The sequence below is a fragment of the Ambystoma mexicanum genome, chromosome 6q (assembly GCF_040938575.1).
Source record: "Ambystoma mexicanum isolate Mex_15411 chromosome 6q, UKY_AmexF1_1, whole genome shotgun sequence".
NCBI classification, from domain to species: domain Eukaryota; kingdom Metazoa; phylum Chordata; class Amphibia; order Caudata; family Ambystomatidae; genus Ambystoma; species Ambystoma mexicanum.
In genome coordinates, this window is record NC_090937.1 from 1,529,116,021 (window position 1) to 1,529,141,604 (window position 25,584).

General features: G+C 47.5%; 1 protein-coding gene across 3 annotated transcripts in view; it reads left to right on the forward strand.

The window, feature by feature from the left end:
* Positions 1-25,584, forward strand: part of PTPRA (protein tyrosine phosphatase receptor type A) — an 874,792-nt gene that overhangs the window by 599,496 nt on the left and 249,712 nt on the right. For all 3 annotated transcript variants that reach the window (XM_069632225.1, XM_069632227.1, XM_069632226.1), the window contains 2 exons: positions 987-1,023; positions 14,551-14,648. In XM_069632225.1, coding sequence (XP_069488326.1) covers positions 987-1,023; positions 14,551-14,648 — 135 coding nt within the window. The remainder of the gene's footprint in view (positions 1-986; positions 1,024-14,550; positions 14,649-25,584) is intronic.

Consider the following 25,584-nt stretch of genomic DNA (forward strand, 5'->3'; position numbering starts at 1 on the left):
CACATGTAGGGAGATTCTGCTCACGTTCATCACCACTGTGAGACACCTTGACATAGTTTCCCACTAGGATACGCACACCCATCATTTAGCTGGAAATATTACCTGGAGCCCTACATGTAATGTCATCTAATGCTGTCTGAATCTGCCTTATAGCTGCACATAGTCCCATATAAAAAGTCACTTCAGGGCAGAAGCTTGTTGCTTGTAGACCTCTGTGCTTGATCTATTTATTTGTGTGCTTATATAGCGACTGAAAGCCCGCAGGCATCAGGGCGCGTGAAACACAAAACGGGGACAACCTAAGGACGAACAGTACGAATATTCCTAAAAGCACTAGCTAGGGACTTATGCTGATGTGGCTATGATCTAGTCTCATCTTTGCGGCCGACACTCACCCGCCTCCCCCATTTGACTTACAACTTTTAAATGTTCCTGTACATTGAAAATGGAGGCAGCCAGCCTGCTGGTCATTCGGGAATACCATGAGAACAGTAAATCTTTATCTAGTAGTGGACTTCTGGCAAAGTTGGGTAACGAAGGAGAGGTTTCCAGATGCCTTACAACAGACGACGTAGCATTTAGGTATATTTTCCAGTACTTTTGACAGGGAGGCTTTATTCCTACTGATAGTGGAGTACACGGTTAATTGTGGGTCAGTCTAATATCGACTCCACCGGCACATGCAAACGAGAGGACAGCTGATGTTTTTGCATTTTCTAATGTCCAGATGTGCGCCTTAGAAACGCTCCCCGCTTCTCGGTATGCAGTGTCTTTTTTTTTTTTTATGCTGGCGATCCTCAGTGGATACGCGATCCTCCTCGGATACACCATCTAGCTAGGTGGCCTTGTGGTGTCTCCAAATATAAATATTGGACAAACCATCCTTTGCTTAGTAAATAAGTCAATGATTTGTATTATTTTATTCACATATCTTCTAAAATATGATGCTTGTGGTTTTAAAATAGTCTATTCTTTATGTATTTCAGGGGTACCAAGAGAAGAACAAGTTCATTGCTGCCCAAGGTAACAGTACACTGTTAGTCTTTTCACATTGGTGTAAGGTAGAGACTGTATTGTGCCGTTTCATTTGTCCAATGTTGGTTCATGCGTGAGTTGTGGAGTTAGTCCAAAAGATGCGTGTCTACATAGATACATGTGTACTTACGGCATCCATGGGTACAGCTCCATACTCACAGCACATGCTCGTTTCTATTCAGCGGAGCCCGAAGCAGTCTGGTTGTGGTATTGGTTCACAATTTTTCTATTGGTTGCAGCGTTTCAGGTTTTCTACTTATCGTCTTCCTCGAGTTGTCCCAGTTGGTCCCACGTGTATCCATCCTAGTGGTTGTGGTTCAGAAAAAGTAAGGTACACTGGCAACAAAGTGTTGTGGGAGGTATTTTGATAACGGGTGGTACCACTAAGGACATTCCTGGCACACATTGGGGGTGGACTGGATCCCCCACATCTTGCTCACCCCACTTCTGGGAGGGGTCCCTGCAAGCTCCTGACCCTCGCATACATGACAGAAATGAAATTAAAACACACCCACTAGTGTCTGGTGTGCAGTGAAGTGTTTCTGGAGACCCCAGTCCCGAAGGGCCAGAATTTAAGATGTTAATAGAAATGGCTGACAACTAAATGCTTTCATTGAAAAAGGGGTCTGAAGACCTTGGAAGACATGAACAAGTGTTTCTAATACTAAGCCAGTGATTCTTTACGACTAGGTTTATCCACAACATGCATGCCTTTCCAAACTTGTTTTCTTCAGCTTCTCTGCCATTACAGGAGGCGAGCATCTACGGGCAAATCTTACTGATGCTTCCGCTGAATTTTAAAAGGGACCTATTGACCACTTCAAAAGGAGACCATGCATTGACGTAACACGCGGTGCACTCAAAATGTGACCTATTTAAATTCCTTTTAAGGTCCATATGCCATCTCTAAATACGCTACCTGTATAAAGCATAGTTGATGCATCGATGCGCCAAGACGTCTGCCTGAACCGCAAAGTCCTCTTCGCAATATAGCACATTTACATATTGTGACCTAGGTCCCTCGCAATATAGCACATTTACATATTGTGACCTAGGTCCCTGTAAGGCAGGTAGGTTGTCATTGGGAATGCAAACTCAGGTTGCAGGCCTGCTGTTCTCTGGAGGCCGTGTTCCCACCTTCTCTGTTGTGTGCAATGTTCCTGTGGAGCTCCTGCATTGAACCGCACCATGCTTCTGTACATGATGAATGCATCCTACACAAGCCGAAGGCCTGGCCTGATCCTATCGGGACCATGCGGCTCATACCATACGTTCATCTGGCCCCAGGTTTGGGGCTCTCTGACAGCACAGAGGGAGCACAGTCATCTATATGTGCACTTATATATAAGAGGAACAATGCTATTTTGATCACAAAAGAATGTACAAAAGATCAGAAATCATACTTGTTGGGAAGCAGTGAACTTCCTATCCTAGAATGGGGGGAGTTTAAGGAACTTTCTGACCAGGTTATGGAGAGGAGTAAATGGAACACTCACCTAGGGACAGAATATAAGTAGACATACATAGATTAAGGATAACAACCATTTGATGTTTTTAGGTGTAGGTAGGCAGTACGGACATCTTTGCTCGGGATGTGACCATTATCTGCTATAGTGGAGCCAGAGGATGACCGGGACAGAGGCTGGTTAGAAGCGAGTGAAGAATGTTAGCTGGAAGACAGCAGTGGCATAACACAAAATGTGCCCCCACCCCCAACTCAGCAACAAATCACGGGTCGCTCCCCACTCTGTGCTGGCCTAGATCATCACGCTTGCGCATTATGCACAAATGTGCTGTTGAATGGGTATGCAACACACTGCACTAGGAGAAAGATATAAATGTGTTTCTCCAGCACGGGGTCTGGCATGGATTCACATGCTCATGAATATTCCCCGTCGTCAGGCTGGGAATCCTCGGTAAAGAAAAAATCAGTATCAGTTTCGTTTCTGATCTGTCTTTCGTAGTAGTAACCAATCACTGATCTCTGCGTCATACTGACCACAGCCAATGACTGCCCTCTACGTAAGCCCCGCCTCTGGCAGCCATCTTCAGATTTTTACCGCACGTTCAGTGTTGGGAGTCCTCGTGCTTGGCTCTCGAGCTTTTACTGCGTGTTTCGCGCTTTTTCAAGTGAATTTTCACATTTTTCCGGTTAATCGAGCCTCAAGCTCCACCGTTTCTACTCCCGTTAACGGCTATCCATTGCGGGATTTTCCTACGCCCCTCAAGGGTGAAGATTTCGTCAAATCAGCTTCTTGGAGGATTCCAGAAGATTCGCGGCCTACTTCGAGATGGCCCAGGATGTGAGTTCGTCAACTGGTCCCAAGCTGTTTCGCAGCTGCCCTGGATGCGGGCTGCAGAATGTGTTTAAGGAAGACGAACATTCGCAATGCCTCTACTGTCTTCATGGGGACAAGACTCATGTAGAGAAGGACTGCCAGTTCTGCAAGAACTTGGCAGAGCGGACCATGAGGGACCGTCGATCCCGTCTCGCAAGCTGGTTGGAGAAGGGCTCGACGGGTGAGAAGAAGAAAGGGTCCGAGCGGGCTTCTAAGTCCTGTGCGGGCGCCCCGGCGACGGGGGTCCAACACCAGGCCAAGCGCCGCGAGTCCGCTGGCTTCGGTCGCCAGGCAGGGCGCACCTTCCCCGGCACCGTCAACCACGAGCCAACGCTCCGGTTTGGGGAAGAGGAAGTCCGAGACCCCGGGTAAGCTTCGGGAGAAGCCCCGTCCGATCTCGGAAGAGTGGGAGCGAGGCGTCGCCCCTCCCCCAAAGGAGAGGGCCCGGGACGCACCTAAGGTGGTCAAGGCCCCTACCCAGCGGGCGAAGGCCTCTATCGAGGCTATCGCGGCGACTCTGGCCAAGCCGGCAGAGACACCGCCAGCGGAGACCGCCTCCGGGACTAGAGTTTCCCTGCCGCCAAGGAGGGAATCCTCTTTTCAACCCATCGTCATGGCCGCCATGATGGAAGAAGCGAGGGGGGCACTGTGCCCTCCTCGAGCTCAGAGTCAGCCTCAGAGGAGGAACTGACCGAGGCCGTGAGGAACCTCGAAGTCCAATTCGAGAAGGTTCGATCCCGTCAGGAAGATCCTCGGGAGATAACCGAGGAAGACGACGATGGTGAGGAAGAGCAACCTTCCCTTCCGGCGCAGCTGGATCCTAGGCCTCAGGATGGCTCGGCGGCCATTTTGTCGGCCATCCAGTCCTTATGCTCTGAGATAAGGACGAGATTCCCACGGCCCAGGCCGGAGTACCCGCAACCGGGCCCGTCGGGAAGTCCTCAGAGCAAACGACGGAGGACCCAACCCTCTCCTCTGCTCACCCCCGTAAGGCCTGCAGTTCCCTCCTCATCCTCCCATGAGTCGGGAGATGACGGTGCGTTGGGCTCGACGACGGGTTCTGAGGGCGACGACGACGGAACGGGACTCCCGTCTCCCGTCGCACGGGCCTCGCCGCCCGACGAGATTGGCTCATTCCACACCATGATCGCCAGGGCGTCCGAATTGTTCCAGCTCTGCCCGGAGGAGCAGAGAAAGGAAGGTTTCCTCTATCAGCGCGGGGAGGCCAAGGGATGCGCCCTCTTCAAGAATTTCGCGACGCCCGTTGGATGCAGGCAACGGGCTCCTTCGAAGACAGGGTCCCCCTCAACGAGGTGTTCCGGCGGGCGATTCAGTGGTGGGGCGTTCGAGCGCACCTCACGGCGGGCAAGGACTTTCAGACACCAGCGTACCAGGTGACGACGGATGCCTCCCTGGAAGGTTGGGGCGCCCACACCGGAGATCTCCACGCAAGAGGCCTCTGGCTCCCGGAGGAGAGGCTCCTGCACATCAACGTCCTGGAACTCCGAGCCGTGTTCTGGGCTCTCAAATCGTTCCTCCCGTCGCTCAAGGGCAAGGTGGTGCGGATCTTCACGGACAACACCACGACAATGTTTTACATACGGAAGCAGGGAGGCACCAGATCCCCAGCCCTATCCAAGGATGCACAGGATCTGTGGCACTGGGCGGTCACCCAGGGGATGTTCCTGGTTCCCTTCCACCTGGCAGGAGAAAGCAACACCATCGCCGACTCGCTCCGCAGGGAGCTGCGCGCGTGTCACGAGTGGGAACTGCGCCAGGATCAGGTGGATCAACTCTTCCGACGATGGGGCAAACCCCAAATCGACCTGTTCGCAACAGCGACGAACTCAAAGTGCAAGAGGTTTGCCAGCAGGTTTCCCCAGCCGAGAAGCATGGGCGATGCGTTCTCGTTCCCCTGGGACGGCCTATACCTGTATGCGTTCCCTCCGTTGCCGTTGCTGCTTCGACTCATCAGCCAGCTCAAGAGGTCCCGGTGCAGGATGATCCTCGTCGCACCGGCGTGGCCGAGGCAGATCTGGTTCCCGGACCTTCTGGACTTGTCAACGTCCCCTCCCATCAAGCTGTCGGCGGACGCGGACCTTCTCTCCAGAGAAAGAGGCGCCATCTTCCACCACGACCCGGCGTCGCTGAACCTGCAGGCTTGGCTCCTGCAGCACTAGAGTTTGGAGGCTACGATATACCGGCCGATTGCAGAGAGGTTCTTGCAAAGGCCAGGGCGTCCTCAACTCTCAAATGCTACGGTCATAAGTGGAAGAGGTTCTCTGTCTGGTGCCGAGCACAGAAGATCAACCCCCTACTTATTACAGCCCCTCAAGTGCTGCCGTACCTGCTATCGCTGGCAAAGGCTGGGCTAGCCCATGCCTCCATTAAGATTGATCTGGCGGCGATCTCCAGATATACCAGAACCACAGGACGGACGTCCCTGTGGTCCCATCTACTGGTAAAAGAGTTTATGAAGGGACAGTTCCGGTCGTTCCTGCCGGTGAAGGCCCCGGCCCCGGCCCCGGCGTGGGAACTTAACGTGGTGCTGACCAAGCTCATGGGGCCCCCATTCGAGCCGATGCACTCCGCACCGATGAAGTTTGTGTCGTGGAAGACTGCATTCCTGGTGGCCATTACCTCCGCACGACGAGTGGGAGAGATCCAGGCCCTATCCTGCAAACCACCGTACTTGACTTTCCATGCCTCGAGGGTGGTGCTTAGGACGCACCCCTCCTTTATGCCCAAGGTGCCGTCGGACTTCCATCTTAACGAGCCCTTGGTGTTACCTGTTTTCTTCCCGTCTCCTTCGTCGCCGGCCGAGAGGACTTTGCACTCGCTGGATGTGGCTAGAGCGCTGAAGTTCTACGTGGACCGCACGTAGAGTTTCCGGAGGACATCACAGCTGTTTGTGAACTTTGGACCTGTGAATCAAGGGAAGGCTCTCTCGAAGTCTTCTATTTCCAGATGGCTCTCCGGCTGCATCATGCACTGTCACCGGTTGGCTAACCGACTGCTGCCAGGCCGTCCGAGAGCCCATTCGACCAGAGCGATCGCTGCTACTACAGCGTTCTTATCTGGTGTGCCCCTGCTGGACATCTGCAGGGCTGCTACGTGGAGGTCGATGCACACCTTCAAGAAATTCTACTGCGTCGATCGGGATTCCAGGGAGGAGTCCAGGGTCGGCCAAGCAGTGCTGCGCAATCTGTTCGCCTAAGGTGAGCCTGGTGAGGAGGTAAGAATTGCTTAATGTTGAGTTTGATGTAATGCTTAATGTTGAGCCTTTGCCACCTCCCGTGGTTGTGCATGTGTGTACTGCTATGTATTCTTTATTCATGAGCATGTGAATCCATGCCAGACCCTGTGCTGGAGAAGGAACAAGTTACTTACCTGTAACTGTTGTTCTCCAGCATGGGTCTGGCATGGATTCACATGCGAACCCTCCCGCCTACCCCTCTGCGGCTCTTCACTTGGTCATACTGCCACTTCACGTGCTACCAAATCTGAAGATGGCTGCCAGAGGCGGGGCTTAGGTAGAGGGCAGTCATTGGCTGTGGTCAGTATGACGCAGAGATCAGTGATTGGTTACTACTACGAAAGACAGATCAGAAACGAAACTGATACTGATTTTTTCTTTACCGAGGATTCCCAGCCTGACGGGGAATATTCATGAGCATGTGAATCCATGCCAGACCCATGCTGGAGAACAACAGTTACAGGTAAGTAACTTGTTCCTTTAATGCAATATACAGCACACTCTCTGAGAAAAATTGGCTAAAAAGCCAGAGTGTTTGCAATGGTTTTATAGGGTAACGCCAATCCAATACATGCAAGTCCCCAACAGTGCACAGGAACATTAATGCCATACCACAATGAAAACATGTCCAACTGACTGCACAATGTAGACCAGTGTAATAACATTACAGTAAAGCATGCCAGGCCACATTTAGACATACCTAGACTGGTTGCACCAAAATGCCAGTCGAAGCAATAACACTCATCAAGAAGAGAACACACATTCAAGCCTGCGTCTCTGTGGCCTCTAACAACACAGCCAAACTCTTTAAAATCTGTAAGTAACTGGTTAATCCTCTTGCGGTCTTTACCTCTCCTGTTCCCTCCCAGGCCCTCTGTATAGCTCTGTTCTTTCACTTCTCTGCTAAAACTCAGGACATCCAGTCCCTCTCCCTCTCTTGGGCCCCCATTGGCCAGCTCTACTTCTATTCCTCCTTTTTTCTCTTTCTCTCTGACAATACCTGATTAGGTTTCTAGACAAGTCTGATCATTGAAAGTGTTGTCCAAACAGGTGCTCCCCTGCTCCTCTAGAACCATCAAGGACCATATTGACACCCTCGCTGGAGCCTTGACCGATTTTTGTAATCACTCTTTCACCACTGGAATGTTCCCCTTTCCCCTTAGGCACTTTCTTGTGCACCCACTCCTCAAGAAGCCATCTGCCTTTCCTGCCTGCCTGGAAAACTATCAACCAATATCCATCACCCCTTTCCAGGGCAATCTGTTGGAAGAAACTGGCCATCTTCCAGCTTTCTCTCCACACTGAATCTGTTGGATGTCTCATGAGCATAAGTCTGGCTTCAGACGTGCTAGAGGCATGGAAACTGTTCTCCTGAACACCTGTCAAGATCTGCTCTCTAACCTTGATTACTGCATTCCTTCTGTTCGCATCCTCCTTGATATTTCCTCTGCTTTCGACGCGGTCAACCATGCCATCTGATTAATCGAGTCCATGAGAACTTGGGCATCACGGATCAGGCCCTTGAGTGGCTGACCTCTTCCCTCTTGGACTGTCCTTCCCAGATGCATCTTGGTCCCTTTCTCTCTGCCACATCTATCCATACCTGTGGCGTTCCCTAGGGCTACACCCCCTCACCTTTGGTTTTTCAACCTCTTTAGCCCACCTGATCGCTACCGTCTCCTCTTATGCAGATGACACTCAGCTTTCCTTCAGGCTCCCCTCAGACTCTCCTCCTCTCTCTCATTCCTGACTATCTGTGATTCAGGATTGGTGCGCATCCACCGATCTCTCCCTTAATGCCAGTAAGATGGAAATCCTTCTCATTGGGACCCCTGCCTCTGCTTTCCCCTCTCGCACTCTCTCCGCCCACCTTGGGCCCTCTTCATTCACCTTCCTGTGAGGCAAAAAACTTGGTTGTCGTCTTTGACTCCACTCTCTCTTTCTCTCCTCGCATATCGGACATCGCCAAGAAGCCCCACTACCAGCTGCTCCTCCTCAAAGGGACTCATACCTTTCTCACTTTCCCCGAGAAGCTCACTGTCTCCAGAGCACTGGTTCTTTCTAGGCTGGACTACTGCAACAGCCTCTTTCTCAACCTGCCTTCCTCTACCCTCTGAAACTAATCCAGAACAGGACTTCATCCTTGGCCTCAAGCCCAGGGATCATATCTCTCCAGCCCTGAAATCTCTCCACTGGGTCCCGGTTGCTCCAAGGATCAAGTCCAAGACCCTTTGCATTGTCCACAAAGCTTTTTGGGCCCGGGCCCACACTACATCTATTGTTCTCCTCCAAAATACCTTCCTTCTCAAGCCCTTCACTCAGCTACCTCCAACTCTCTAAGGGTTAGACACTTCCCCTGGCAGAGAGTGGGAGTGGGGCAGGGAGAGGAGGGGGTAGATCTCTCTCCTATGCAGGTGCTTACCTCTAGAAAGGCCTCCTTGCACCTCTCAAACTTGAGCCGGACCACCTGAAGATCGGGAAGCAGCTCAAAATGTTCCTCTTCTCCTCTGCTTTCTCTCACTCCCTCCCCTACTGGCCTACCTGTCTGCTGTACCGACTGGTTGCTGAGCTACCCTCAGAGTCTCACTATGTCCAGACTCTTTCTTGATCAGTACCCCTGCACTGCCTCTGGGCCTACCATGCACTTAGGAGCTGTCACTTTAACCCTAAAGTGTCTTGTTCTCCTTGCACTACCCAGAGCTGCATTGCCCTGGCTGCAGTTACTCAGAGAATTGCTGCCCTGCTTTCCCTCCCCTCACCCTTGCACTCCCCCCTTCCCCCTTTCTGCTTGCACTTCTCGTTCTCACACCTGCAAGATCTGAATGACACAAGGCCTAGTAAGATCGTTTGTCTTGTCCTTCCTCTATCTTCCCTCCCGTGTCTTGTCACTCCTAGAAACACTTGTGTACAGGCACATTATAAATGATTTATATCATATCATATTTTATCACAAATGCCCAGAAAAAAAATACAATGCCCCAATAAGAAATGACTAGTCTGGCAGCACCCAAATGTCAGTACAGCCAGGTAATTACACTTAGCAGGACTGCTTTATCAGAAATGCCCAGTTATAAAAAAAAAAAGCCATACCAAACTGAGGAATGACTAGACTGGCTAAACCAGAATGCCTCTCTGGCCGCTAATACCACATATCATGCCTGCTTAGACTGGACATGGACAACCGTTATGATTTGTCACACAATCCTGCCCCTCCCACAAACATCCCCTCTCCCTCCCACCCCTTCCCCAACCTCCAAAATCATCTCCTTGGCCCAGAATTACTTCCACATCCCTCTTCCTTGTCCCAGAGCTTACATATGAGGCTTCTTCACTCCTAGGTAAGTACTGGGATGAGGAACAGTGCGACTAGGAGTAATGAAGATTACAGGTATCTAAATGCGGCATTAGCTCCATGTACCGTTACCTTATCTCAGTACTTGTGTATGAGGCAGAGGGCTAGGAGTAATGAAGATTACCAATAAGTAATCAAGGCATTAAACACAAGTAGTGGTGCAACACCATTGAGTTGACTGGGATTCAGCACTCCTCCCCGCCGAACTGTTGGGCTATGTTGACTCGACCTGGCTGACCTTCAGAGCAGTTGCCGAACAGAACAGTTGCCGAACAGAACAGGACAAAGATGTTAAACGGCACCTGGGTTTTGCTGTTAACAGCAATTATTAACATAAAGCATTTCATTGTTAGTACCTGCATTCAAATGCCAAATGTTTTAGCCAATTGAAGTCGTGATGTGGGTTTAGTACTTGCATGCCAGGGGAGTGATTGGAAGGGTAGAGAGGGAGCAGGAGACCACTCAATTCTCACAGCAGTCCATACATGGAAGCTTTAAACCTTAAAGGAGAGAGATTTAACTGCTTGTAACATTGAACCTGTACTAGAATAGTCTCATTAAAATGCGTAAAGAAATTGGATGCCCCCACACAAATAAGTTTGCCCCTCCCCCACCGCCTTTGAAGTTAGCACCTCCCAACATTTGAATGGCTAGCGCCCCCACCCCCGGAATGTAGGTTTTGTTGCACCCCTGAACACAAGCACACACACCATTCACCATATACACACATGCACACCCAGCCATCCATACATTTAAGTGTACACCCTTTCACCATACACTCACACTCGCACCCGTCATGGGGTTAAGGGGAGCCCTATTACTTCAAAAATATTTTTTTTCCATTAAGGACTAAAATAATTTCTTTACGAATGCAGAGTGACTTCAAAAAGATACAGGGTGCCATTATGACACTGGCGGTAGCCGTGCCAGTAAATACCGGAGTCATGAATTTTCCAGTGCCCGGGAATGGGCAATTACAGGTGCATTACAGCCCCGGTGGACCCTGTAATTGCCCATTCCCGGCCGCCGAAAAATATTACTCCCCATTCCCATTTGAGTCCTATTGGACTCAAATGGGAATGGGGAGGCTGGATGCACCGGCACCATTCATGAATGGTGCCGGTGCATCCGTTGAGTTCTGTGCGCCGGTGCTGTTCCACCCGCCAAGTCAGACCTGGTGGGCTGAAAGGCACCTGCTTGCAGAACTCGTAGTTTGCCAGTCCGGAAACAACGGTACCGGCAAGCTTACCGGTACGGTTGTTTCCGGACCAGCAAACTCATAATGAGGCCCACTGTTTCTTTTTGAAGTCATATGGCTTCTCCAACCCATGACATGGAGGCCTCCAGCCTAGGGTCTTCCATTGCATGGGGTGGTGGGATCCCTCGGACTTCAAAAAGAAAGTGTCTTTTTGTAGACCCTTCGCCTTCATAAAGACATTATTCCGGTTACAGAAATAATTTCTTTATGAATGCAAAGTGAAATCAAAAAGAATAGTTTTTTTTTATTTATTATTTTAAAATGTTCTTTTTTTTCGCCAACTGGGGACCCCTCCCAGGACGTGGGCCCCCGTTACGCCTGTGGAAGAAAGATAAGGTGAAAGGTTAAGAGGGTAACTCTGAAGCGAGGATAGGCCTTTTGTTTGCTTTTGAACAAATCTGTGTGGACTGTTTCTCAGATGTTCAGGGGAAGAGAATTACATGCAAGTGGAGCGAGAAGAGGGAAGGATTGGAACTAAGAGGAAGCACAGGGAGGGCGAGGATGCCTATGAAATTGGTAAGATGGTTGAACACTGCCATTTCAAGCACTTTAGAGCAGTGTGGAAGGATGAAACACAGGGCAAAGGTTATCCTACACGTTTGGGTCAAACACTTGTTTTTTAGGAGAGGGATGGCCGTGGCTGTTTTGAAAGCAGAGGGGAAAGCAAGCAGAGTCGAACAACAGGTTGAAGATGTCAGCTAGGTGAGAGGTCACTAAAGGGTCAATAGGCTTGACTAGCTGAGGACTAAGATGGTCTGATGGGGCACAAGAGGGGGTAGGCTTTATCGGTAGAGATAGCACTTCATCAGTATTAATGTATCTAAAGTGGGAGATGGGGTTGGAGGATGGTAAAGTAGGTAGAGTGTAAAATGTAGGCGGCGGGAGTGTGAGAAAGATCAGGAGAGACTCTCTAATGTTGCTACTTTTTGCAGCAAAGTATTCAGCTAGGTCAGTAGCTGTGAGGGTAGAGTTGATAGTCATAGACGTAGGAGGAGTGAGAAGTGAGTTTAGGGTGCCCCATAGTCGCCGAGGATAGTTGGGAGTGAGAGTCAGAGGTTTGGGTGGAATTCTCTCTTTGCTCTATCAAGAATGGACTTGTGTGTTCAGGGCAGAGGGGGCAGAGTTGCAGGTCCTCTTGCGAGTGGATACTCCTCTATTTGCGCAGCAGCCGATGTATGTCTGTACAGAGAGACCGTTTGAATGGGTTGACACATATTTGAGGGGTTCCATGTAGCAATGTCCCCTCAAAAATATCGCCATGCAGAAATATCTCTGAAAAATTGGTGTTTTTTGTGGGGACATTATTGCATGGAACATGCGGGGGACACCCCCGCAAACCCAACCCCCCCTTTTTTTTTTTTGGCTGCCACTCTCCCCATATATATGGTCACCCATATAATATCGCCACAATCTTTTCCCGGCGATATTATGTATGGCGACCATATATATGGGGATAATATTACCTGATGACGGTTGAGGATGCCAAGACTGTGGTGGTGAAAGAAAGCAGTGGGAAGTGAGAGGACAATATAGCGTTAAGACACGCTGCATTGGGTCTCATTGGCCCAGGGCTGAGTTAAAGGGTCCCTGGGCGTATAAAACCCGATATGGCCCGCCGAAGAAGGTCTTAAGGATATTAGCACCCCAGGTTTCCAACCCGAAAACTCTGGGTGTTAACAAAAATATATTTTCATTCAACAACGCAACGTACGCTGCGTCGCGTTCATTGAATGAAAATACTGGCACACGATGGCCGCCATGGATCAAAGATGTAAGTGGGGTGGGTGGGGGTGGATAGAACAGTAAAAATAAAAGATAAGAGTGGATGGGGGGAAGATGGTGGTGCAGGGTGGGGGAAGCAACAGTCTGGTTCCATGGGACTCAGGCTGAGATTAGCCGTTTTAGCCTGCAATCCAAGGAACCCGATTGGCTGCAACCCCACACCCCCCCCACCCAGGGTGCTAATGAGTCATATAGTAGGGATTGGAAGCTGGGGAAGGCAGTGTTGGTGGAAGAGGCATCGGGTGTAAAGGAAGAGTATGAAAACTGTAGGTCAGCGAAAAAAGGGGATATGGCAGAGAGGTTTACATTTCCTTTAGTGATAGGTGAAGGAAGTGGTGAGGAAAAGTCAGAGGGTGGAAAGGAGATGGCGGTGGAAACATTTGAGTGATCAGATATGGATGGTGTGGCAGTAGCATCAGTGGCTGAGAGAGAGCTGGAGAGGAATGTGGCACATGCCTTATAGGACGACGGACACTTCTGAAAAGGGATGTTCTTTGGAAAGACTGATAGGGTTGGAGCAGGGCCAAATGCACATCACAGAGACTGACAGGTCACTGAATCTGCCCAAAGCCTGAGAGTTCGAAGAGGGAACTTGGTTGTAGAAAATACTCTCAATTGCACCATCTTTCTTTCAGCATCACACGACCCTTCCTCCTTGCCACCAAACTAGGGGATAGAAGGCACTCTAGCTTTCTCTATGCCTCTTTCTCTTTAACTCTCTACTCGACATCACCAGCCGATAGACCGGGACTTGTCTCATCTCGCACTTTCTGGCTTGAGCCAGACAGGCCAATATTCATATAGGATAGCCCTCTGCCCACATCTTACACCAACATGGAACGGACTCTTCCTTGTCCAATTTCCAAACATACAGGCCCAACACATCCCACCTTCTACCGATTTCACCGTCAGAGCATAGCTCTCTCACTGCCCCATACAAGCACGAGCCCTTGCACCTCTAACTTCACGCACTCTAACAGGAATTTCCACAAAAGAGGCCTCTTAGGCGGGGGCACGTCCCCCTGCGCACTATATACATTACTTTACCCCAGCCATTCTAATATGTTGTCAGTTCAACTTTTCCCATAATTTTAAATTTAAGTGTATGTCTGCAGTTGATCTTAGATACTACAGTCCTAGAAATGGACTCCTGGTTTTGGTTGTTTTTCTCCCTGTGCAACTCTACTCCTGCCTCTTTCCACCTCAGTCTTTCAAACCCAAGTTCTCTTTAAATGTCTCTCTTCGACTTCCCTTTGCTGTCTATACATGCAAACAATTAAATTAATTGAAAGAATCCTGTCTAGTCTGTTTGTTATTAAATGCAGCGTGCATATAAGGGACGATGCTGCCATCTAGCGGAAATCTTTGAGCCAGCACCAATTGCCGTTTGCGGTACCATTCTATGGAGAAGGTCTTATCACGCACGTCCTGTTATCCCCTTTTGTTCCCCCTGTCAGGAGCACTCCTGCACACCAACCTACTTGTATGCAATGAAGATCTAATGTGCGATTGGTGTTTTTGTCCGCAGGACCAAAAGAAGAAACAGTAAATGATTTCTGGAGAATGATCTGGGAGCAAAACACGGCAACGATTGTCATGGTTACTAATCTGAAAGAGAGGAAAGAGGTAAATGCGGCGAGTAATGCGATCGCTTGTAAAGTTACATCTGCTTTTCTTATGCTATTTGTGTGATATTACACAAGATTGGTCAAGTGCTTGCATTTGCATCTGGAAAATCTGCAGTGACACAACAAAAAGGCAAATAATCAAATGGCTGCTTCGTGTCCATAAAGGAAGTGTTGTGTGTTGCTAACCCATTCGACCATCTAACATACCTCACAAGGCAGTGTGAATCAGGCTGTTTGATCTAAGTGGTGGCCTAGCTGTGATGGAAAACCACTAACGGGCCAAGGGTTGTTGGCATCATAGAGCCAGATCCACTGTGTTGTATGTGAACTGTGTGTTAGATAATTTGGTGCACAACTGCCGACCTGATTGCAAAGCGACAAGCTCACTTCTAGTGGGGGCTGTTCCCCAATATAGGCTGACAAAATCCAGCCAATAAACCCGAGGTGCGAGAACGACTCAGTGCATGCATTTTTTTTTATAAATGTAACCCTTTAAACAGATGTCTCGACCTACACAATCATTTAAAACAAACAAAAAAAAAACATTGATCTAAACGAAGTATAATTTTAGGTTTCATTTGCAAGATATTTCACATAACTTTCATGAATTTCTTATGTACAGTTAATGCAAAGACATATTTTTGATATCCAAGAACCCATCCGTAGGATAGTACAGCAAGCTTACATTGCTGTCGCCACACGTGGGCACTGCATCTTGAGGGAAGATGCCCTCGGCTGCCCTCCTCTGTGGGTATCCGATGCTGACAGATCTATTCCACCTTCCGGTCAAACCTCAAAACCTAGGTTTTGAAAGTAGCTTGCAACTGCTAATACCTGACCACCCTGCACCTCAGGTGAGCGCTGCCAACACCATCCTCCTGTGCTGTACAAGCGCTTCTTAAATGGGAATAAATACAAATGGAAAATAGATTGGCCCCTAACCTCATTATCAGTGGGACGTTTGACTGGTGCTGGGGTAGCCTGACCTATAAGGAAAACTGGAACTTACTGGGGAGGTCTGGCTGATGGCATTTGCCCTTTTGGTGGCTGGACCAAGAGTGATTTGCTTATGGCATGGCTGATTCCCCACCCCTGCCCCATCCTTAACCCCTGTAACAGGACAGCTGGGATACGAAATGATGGTGTGAACCGCTTTCCAGAGAAATGCCATTGTTAATGATTAATTTAAAACCATCAGTTGTGTGGCTGTAAGAAGCTTCCTAAATGACAGTTCCCATTTCTATTTCCATGCATTACATTTTTGAATTTACTCTGTCCACTCCACATTTACATTTCTACTTAACCAGCCCATATTTGTAGGCAAACCTAGCTAGTTGATCATGTTTAATCTTGGGGAACCTCAGTTGGTTGATGGACTGGCTGCAGCTATCTGTGTGCAAGCTGAAAACCCCAAGTTTGTATGTTGGATGAGCTGGCATAGCATTTCATCCTTCTAATCCTTCCCGGATCCGCACTTGAAAACCGAACTCTGGTATTAAGTTGACCAGAGGATAGCATAGGGGCAACATGCTGGTCCTGGAAGCAAGACCACCAGAGCAAAAGAGGCTCGAATCAACTGAACTCTGGTATTAAGCACGTTATAAAAAAAACAAATATCAGTGCTGCATTCTCATGCCTCACCATTGCCATTGCCCCTATCCAATACCCACAGGCCATATTGATTAGGTTTGATAGGGTAGCTTGCTGGGACACCCTTAGGGCCCTTGCCCATTAGAACCCAACGGAGGGTTGGGATAGGCTGTGAAGGGAGGAGATAAATTGCAATGTCTTTTGGCAAGTAGTAGTAGGGACTACTTTGCATATGAAATGCAGGCTAGGAACCAGTGGCACCCGTCAGGTATGAACAAGCACAAACAGCTCAGGTGCTTGTGTTTATCCATCCTTTTCCAAGGATGCCGGCGATGAGGACACCTAAAGAGGACTGGTTAAATCCGTTCGTTAGGCTTCATCCACCTTGGCACAAATGGAGTTGTTCTCTTGAATTTCACTTTTGCCACAATTCAACAAAGGCTTCCCTCTGCCGGGCTCAAGCCTGTCTTTCTCATTGTGGGGGTGGTTCCCTTCCCCACTGTCTTTCATTCGTCACAATTCAGCAGGCTTCCCTCTGCTGGGCTCAAGCCTGTGTTTCACTTTGTGGTGGTTCCCTTCCCCATGTTTTATCTTTATATCTTTTTGCTGTTGAAAGACTTTCGAAACTGCAAGGATTTTCCATAGACCTCTGCATGACCACGTCGAGCTCTCTTTAAACACTTCAACATTTGACAATCTTCATTATAATCATTAGAATCACTTTACAACATCAATGCTTCTTAGTACTTGTAGTTTCTTATTCTATTTACTTTGCCCCCTTGGCCTCTTTCAAAGTTCAATTTCTTTGCCCTCTTGGCATATTCATAGTTCACATACTTTGCTTTCCACTTATTCAACTTTCATTTGGGATCGCGGTTACTTACTTGCCTTTGGTTCCCGCTTTAATGCACTTATACTCAGAACATTTCACAGAGACTTTCAAATGTGCGATTCTCGTCTCGCAGGACCACTCTTTTAATTTGTATACTTTCCCAACATTCCTTTCTTTTATGCGTTCTATCGACACACGCACAACTTTCAACTTTCGGTTACAGTTACTTTTGCATTTAACACAAACCAGGCTTTTGTTGCCTTCGATAACTCACTGGTCGTGTTAATTGAGCACCTTTCATCAGCGTATTTCATGTAGCACTCAAGGCCTCCTCTGCTCCTCCCCAACTCTGTTGTTCACCCGGGAGGGTAGTGGGCTTCCCAAAAGTGCGGGATTCTTGCTCGACTCTGTTCTCCGCAACTGCTGAACAGCCCTTTGGTCTTCCATCTTCCACATCCTGTTTTGCATCAGCCCTGAAAAAGGTGCTCCTTATCGTACTCAGCGTCACCCAGAGTGTGCCTGTGCGTGCCAACTGTTATGAGGGTTAATAAGTGCCAGGTGTGTATAGTTAGGTTTACGTGCCTGACTCTGCCTAGTCTCATTAAAGGGAAAGCCATTGTAAGTCAGTAGAGGTAATCTTCCTGACCTCATTCCTCATCTTCCTCGGCTCAGTAGTGTTGTCAATGTGAAGTGGGGAGGAATTATGGGAGCTGTAGTTTCCCATAAAGTAAGCAAGGCTAGGAGTTTGATGGGGTGTGGAAAAAGGGGGATGCTATGTCTCAACATCATGTCATCAGGTGCTTTGACCCCACTTCCAAAGGACCCCCTACCCAGGATCTCCTTCCTTGCTTGTCCACTCCCAGCATCGGGATCCAAAAGTGATGGCCTTTCCCTGGTCACCTGAGTATGGAATCCCTGGGGACTAGGTTGTGAAACACCCTCTGGTTTTTCACAGTATTTAATGATTGAAAAGAACATTTTTTTAGTAATAATGAAAGTGCACATGTAACCACAAATTTGCCTTATTGAAGCTCCTTAAATAACACTTGTTCCTATTCCCAACTTAATGGAAATAGTTAGATCGACCTCTGACGGATAACAGACTGAGTCCACCCTGCTCTGATTATAACGTGTTATGTACAATTTACACACTAATCCCCCAATAAATGACTCCTGTAGCAATTTTTCCAGCTTTCTTACTGACATTTCATGAGCCATGGTCACATGTCTGCTTGATCAAAAACGTTACAGATCTGCCATATCATGGCGGTCAACTGCAGCTGGCAATAGCTTTTTAGATAATGATTGTTATTTCATTTTCCTGCATGTTAGGCTTCCTTGAACCCATAGCTTATTTCACTCACTAGGCCTTTAACCATCAACAAACCTGGAAACCAGTCCAGCAGCTTTCATGGATTGCCTCAGGACCCAGCACAATTATCCCGCTGTGAAATAATGAATACTGCGTGGTGTCACGCCAGGTCTTGGCTTCTTTCTCGCTCCACCCTAATGTGAGAACTACATTTCTGCATATCTCCTTCTGTGAACACACAAACTTTATTGCCTTTACAATCATGATATTTGCACTAAAGAACACATCTTTCTTTCAGCACAAATGACACCACAGAAGTATTATGCAATGTTTTTTGGCACAGTTTGTAATTTCTTTAAAATGCACAATTAGATCTTAATAGTGCATCACGCACAAAATATCTCATTTTCTCCAGCATGGTATCTTCATGGGTTCACATGCTAATGAATATTTCCAATCAGGCTGGCAATCCTCTGTAACAAAAAAGCAGTTTTTATTTAATTGTTTAATTTGCTTGCACTTGTATAGCCCATTGCTGTCACTTTGGGTCATACGGCCCCAGGCAATTACAGCAGTCATCCTTAGCTCCACCCCTCATGGCCATCTTCTGATTTTTACCGGACATTTACGTGTTCGAAGGCCTTGTTTCTCTCCTCGAAAATCTCAGTATTTCATCTGTTTTTGGATAAATTGTTTAGCGTTTTCTTTCTTCATCATTGGTCACTGTGTGACTGCGGGTAGCCGGTACCCAGTGTCAGTGAAGATCTAACATTCGAAGATCTCCTCACGGGCGGCCTCATCTCAACTTTCAGGACTCCTCCATGTGACCATGGCAGCTGCCAGCAAGAAAGGCCTCTTCAGGTTCTGCTCGAAGTGTCGCCTCAAGAACATTTTTGTCAACGATCGACACACAAAAATGTATTTATTGCCTGCACCCGGACCGCAATGTGGACAACTGCTCCATTTGCCAGTCCTCCTCCATGAAAACTTGTAAGGATCGCCATAGAAGGTTGGTGGCTTGGGTGGAGGAGGGTGCCGGGACCTCTCACTCCGCCTCAGGCCTTTGTTAGGGCTGGCAGATCCGCGGAACGGACTCCCTCTAAAAATAGTTAAAGATCACATGAGGACACTTCCTTGTGTAAGAAACCTAAACGGGGTTGGGCCCCCGCTCCTGTCAATCACATCCACTGCACAGTCTACAGCCATGCCTCCCACTCTTGGTAGAAGAGAAACCTGTGAACTGTCAGTATGACATCGACAAAGTACTGGGAAACTGTTTCCCTTTTGAATTCTTATATTTTTTTAACATTGTACACAGCACCTTACAGTGCAGTGCAATGAGGATAATTTTGTATCACCCAAGGCTTTTACACTTGAGATTTTTGGTTACTTTTATATGTGCCTAAAGACAAGCTTGTGGCAGCAGTTACGTTTTCAAAATGTTAGCATTATTGTAGTCTGTACATTGAATTGTGTGCCATACTGTGTAGACTCATTGAGGTTCCCCTGACCCCACCTTACCTGAGAATAAGCCTTCACTGCTCATCCACAAACCTTAATTGAGTTTTGGGAAACCTCTAATTTCGCAATTCACTATAATTAGGATGGTCTCCTAAAATCTGTCCACTAGGCCAGATTCTAGAAATCCATTTTAACACACGCCATTCTACTCTCACTGTTTTAAACCTTATTGGGGATGACGGATCATACATTATCATGGTAGTACTTTCCTTACAGACCAATCCGAAATGGTGAGTTCCCCCTTTTGTGTGTACCCCTATTCTGGTAGGTTGTGGAGTCACACAGGGTTCTCCCTTCTCACCTTTACTTTATATTTATCTGCAACTTCTGAAGAGTATTCGTTGAAAATGTTAGTTGCAATCGTGGTCCCGTTGAAGACAGGTTGCACACCCGGTGCTTGTCTTTCCAAGGGAACTTCTTGTTACAACTGGGGCAGAATTTAAATTCGGTCTTTTCCATATTCGGATGGAAGGGCAGTTAGGCGAAGAGGGTAAAGGGGAATATGCATTCCATTTGAGCCCTAAGAAATGTCCACCCCCCACTCTTCCTACTGTCTGGGCCGAGGCCCGGTGGGGCCTTCCAAGGCCGAAGGAGTGTCGTTGAGTCAGGAGGTTTGTCCGACATTCGTCCATATCGCCAGCATCGAAGATGTTTGCTGAAGGTCGGCGATATAAAGGATAGGAAGAGTAACTAACTTTAAGTTTTAATAAATGGTGTTCGCCAACTAGGAACTCCGCGATTTAGCGTCCACCGATGATGCCGGAAAAAAACAATCTGAGGGACATTGACGAGTGAAGGACCATAGGTAGTTGATGTTACACTAGGGATAGTATTACCTGCACGCCCTGTCGACATCCCTTTTCGAGTTTCAAAAACAACAACTGTAATACTCTGTAGCTTCCACTAGATGTCGGCCTACCCATAGTATGTGAATCTAAGCAGATACACGCATCAGAAATACGATAACAGTGAGTAATGTATCCCATATATATATTTCTGAGGCTTGTGCATCTGCTTAGATCACATGCTATTCATAGGTCGACATCTAGTGGTAGCTGCATAATATTACATTTTTTGTTTTCGAAACTCGAAAAGGGACGTTGACATGGCGTGCCACTAATTCTATCCCTAGTGTGACGTCCACTGTACCCATGGTCCTTCACATGTCGAGGCCACTCAGATTTATTTTTCTTTTGGCTGACGAGACCATTCGTCAACAACGACTCCCGACTCGAACTTTGTCTGTGGCCTACAGTAGGGAGAGTGGGGGGAGAGGTCATAATCCATCTCACTTAGAGAATGCATATTCCCCTATACTTCCTTGTATTTCCCCAGGCTGCCATCCTTCTATGTTATGGAAAATGCACCTTTTAAATTCTGTGTTTCCTGTAACGGGAAGTTTTCCTTGAAGGATTCAGAGTGTGTAACCTTTGCTTCCCTAGGACCACTTAAAAAAACAGTGCAAGTCCTGCAAACTGTTTCAGCCAAAAGCCTTAAAGGACTGCAAAACTAAATGCTGGTCCCACCACACCATGCAGGCCGAGGCTGCCATGGATGTCGAGGGAGCCTCCAGCGATGGCAGCGTTGGTGTCCTAAGTGACGCCGAAGGCAATCAGGACCTGATGGATTCCCACGTGCGAGCCGCCGACTCCAGCAGGATGGCCGGCGGTTCTGCTATGGAGAGGATTCCCGGAGTCTCAAGCACCTCCATGACATGCCACACTAAACTCATTGCCCATGTCTGACCGTCGACCGATAAGCCACACATGGTTTTGAATGGAAGGCCCAAAACATCCCTGCCCCCTCTGGCCATCACCAAACGACAGGCCCCCGAAACAGATGTCAGTCTGTTTCCGACACTGCAACCAAATTAGGAAAGTCCTCGGGGTCCAGCGACCAGGCTTCGAAAGACGCGCAGACAGCCCCTACTTAAATTCCAAAATACGTCAAAAAAAATCAAAATTCCTGTTGCCCCAAGCATCAAAATCACAAGGTTAATAAAACGGGGAATATTATGCCCCTAAAGATACCCTTTCAGGGGCAATGCATCACAAACAGCCCCCTGCTCTAGAGACCCTACCTGCACCTGTTCCCTTAGTGTTGCCAGGCTCCTCCTAATGGACCACGGAACAGTTTGATAGGGTCATGAGGAGAAAGTCTAGTTTTGTCCATTTTTCTTATCACCACCCAGATCAATTTAAGCAGCTAACAAGCAGCCTAACGCCGGAAGAGCCCGCCTGGATGCAACACAAACTAATACCTCTACCTATCAAGACATAGCTGATGACATATTTTATTACGACACTCAGTTTCCAAGACCCTGGCTCATTAGCAGCCCCAGAATACCAAGAGGACATATGGGACACAGATCAATACTATGACGATGACGACAATGATGTATACATCATCCAATCCCCAGACCATACTGACCAACCAGTGGCTGATTCCCTGGTGGACAAACAACCTGCAGTTAAAAACCTGCTTTTAAAAGCTGTAGAACACTTTAAAATGGATACCCAGGAAGCTCCAGTCGATAAAGACTTTGTAGAGGACATCCTTGGGGATAAGAGATATGCAGCACAGTTCACCCCACTGCTTCAATCTGTCCAAAGGTGCAATCAGCCTTCATTACTTACCCCCAATCTCACAAGGGCAGTCAACCCACGCATTAAAAAGATGTTTAGACGAGCCCCATCAGACCCACTGTACATAAGAGGGCAGCTAAAGCCCAACTCTCTAGTAGTCACCACCACAAGGAAGAGGGCAGGAACATTTTTAGCCTCTGCCGAAGCCCCTCCTGACAAGGAGAGCGAAAAGATGTACGCCCTAGGCAGGAAAGTAGCTTGCTCAGTTGCCTATCAAGTGAGGCTAGCAAACACTAGCCTACTGTCCAGTTATAATTGCCACAAGTGGAACGAGATCTCGCAGCAAATAGACTTGGTTCCAGAACCTCTAAAGACACAGCTCTTACAAACAATTGCTGAAGGGAGACAAGTAGCAAGCTGCATTCTTAAAAATAACTTGGATGCAGCAGACAATGCAGGGCGAATTGTGGCGGACGGTACACTCATCAAAAGCCATGCATCGCTAAGTCAATCGGTTTTCAAGTTGGAGACCCAAAGCTCATATGTCCCCCCTTTGAGCCTATGCACAAATCCAGCCTTTAACACCTAACATATAAAACGGCTTTTCTGGTGGCCATCACAAGTCGGTGAACTACAAGCTTTGTCGGTGCAAGACCCTGTCTTTGTTAGCCAACAAAGACAAGTTGATACTAAGAACACACCCTAGGTTTTCACATAAGTTCATATCCAAGCTCTATGTCAAACAGTGCATTGAACTATGCGCTTTCTTTCAAAACCCTTCAAGCTCAGCTGAGAAAATCCTCCATACAATAGATGTAAGGAGGGCGGTTTTTTACTATGTAAACAAAACAAAACCGCTATGAAAAACAGACCAACTGTTTGTCGCCATAGCACCTGGCAGGGAAGGTGATGATGTTTCAAAGAATGCCATCTCCAGATAGATCGTGAAATGCATACAGCTTTGTTACTCTCTATCAAATAAAACTCTTCCTTTCACACCAAGAGCTCACTCTACCAGGGGTACAGGAGCTACATTGGCCTTTATTTCAAATGTCCAGCTGGACGCCATTTGCAAAGCAGCTTCATGGAGCTCTATACATACTTTTACTCACCACCACTGCATCGACACACATTCTAAAGCAGATTCACAGGTTGGACAAGCTGTGCTAAAATATCTTGCACTCCCCCCTCACACTTTCCCTGATCTCAATGTCACCTGTCCTAGTAAGAAAGTTGTCTGTCTTCCCTCTGTTTTCCCCTCCCTTGCCTCATCGTGCTTTGAAATACTTGTTTATAGGCACATTATGAATACCATATCATATGACACTGTATCTTCTCACAACCCACCATCTTCTCCAGACACTGTTTGCTAATCTATACATAGCATGTGATCTAACCAGATCCATTAGCTTCAGAAGGGATACATTACTCAATGTAACTGTAGTTCTGATGCTTGTATCTGCTTAGATTCACATGCGTCCACCTGTCCTACCCTGTGGAGTAGAAGGAGCATAGATGTTTTCTGGCTTCATCTACTCTTATCTGCTTTATTAAATCTGTACTCATGCTACACTTGATGCTACTTCATGTCAAAAACAAAACACTCTGAGGGTCCTCGACGTGTGAACAGTTGACTTCACACTAGGGATAGCATTGGTATCCCGCCCTGTCGACAACCCTTTTTGAGTTTCGGAAACAAAAATGGAATACTCTGCGGCTGCCTCTAGATGTCGGCCTGTGTACCGCATGTGAATCTAAGCAGATACAAGCATCAGAAATACAATTACGATGAGTAATGTATCATATATATATATATATATATATATATCTCCAACTTCATTATTCTGAATAAGCCGGCGCTACGCTCTATAAGTGGGTGCCTCTTGGGTGGCTTCAGAACTAGTCACATTAAACCAACACAGAGTGCCTAAAACCCACTAGACTCTGTTAATAATCAGATCATGTAAGTATTCGAAACACATTTTATTCAATTAACAGTCTGAAAATTCCATAGTTACAGACATGGACTTACTGGGAACTAACAGACCTCTGGGGCTAAGCACTCCTGTAGTCACTATATATACATATATATATATATATCTCCATCCTTAATAACCGGAGACAAATGTGACAGCAAACAGTCAACCTACAGTTCCAATTAGGATTCTCCATAAACGAGTCAAGCCTAGTGCCCAGCCACGTAGCACAAATTCTGAAGGCACTAATATAAACAAAGGGCGGCCTTGTCTTCCCGTCCAATGAGAGTTTACAAAATGTTATTTCAAACCCCTCAGTACATAGCCAGCCGTCAAGTGTCAGGCGAAAGGCAATGTGCTTTCTGGGAATGGTGGCTTCCTGTATGTATCTAGTGCCACACACTCGACTGCGCATGCGTCCAGTGCAAGAGTAGCTGGCAAAACAATGGCCGCAAGCAAGCAGTCTGTGGGACGATCTAGTGTTTTCAAAACCTCCAAGGACAACTTATTAAAGGGGAAACCTTTCAACACACCAGCTATCGAAGCCACTCTTACAACAGACGCATCAATAACGGGGTGGGGAGCACGTTTTCTACATCCTACTTCTAGTAGTCTGCAAAGCACTTCAAGATTTCAAAACAACAAACAAAACATCAATAGATTAAAAGAAGAATACTCCTCCTTCGTCATAGACGGCAACACTATCAAGGTGGCAAAAGAGGTAAAAACATTAGGGTTTTACCTTGATTCCCACCTCTCCCTAACCAAACAGGTGAGCGCAATGGCATCCAGCACCGCATATACCTGCAAGCTGATTAGAGCCGCAAAACCATACCTATCCACTGCCAACTGCCTAACCCTTGCTCGAGCATTAGTGCTGTCGAAATTGGACTATTGCAACGCACTATACTTAGGGGCCAATAAACATACGTTGCAAAAGATTCAAACACTACAGAACAATGCTCTTAGAGCTGCCATAGGAATTCCAAGAAGGGAGCATATTTCAGAGGCTAGAAGACAATCCAACTGGCTCTCCACAGCGGACAAAATCAAACTCAAGACAGCTTCTCTAACTTTCAAAAGTATCAACCATCTAGCACCCAAATACCTAGCTGCTA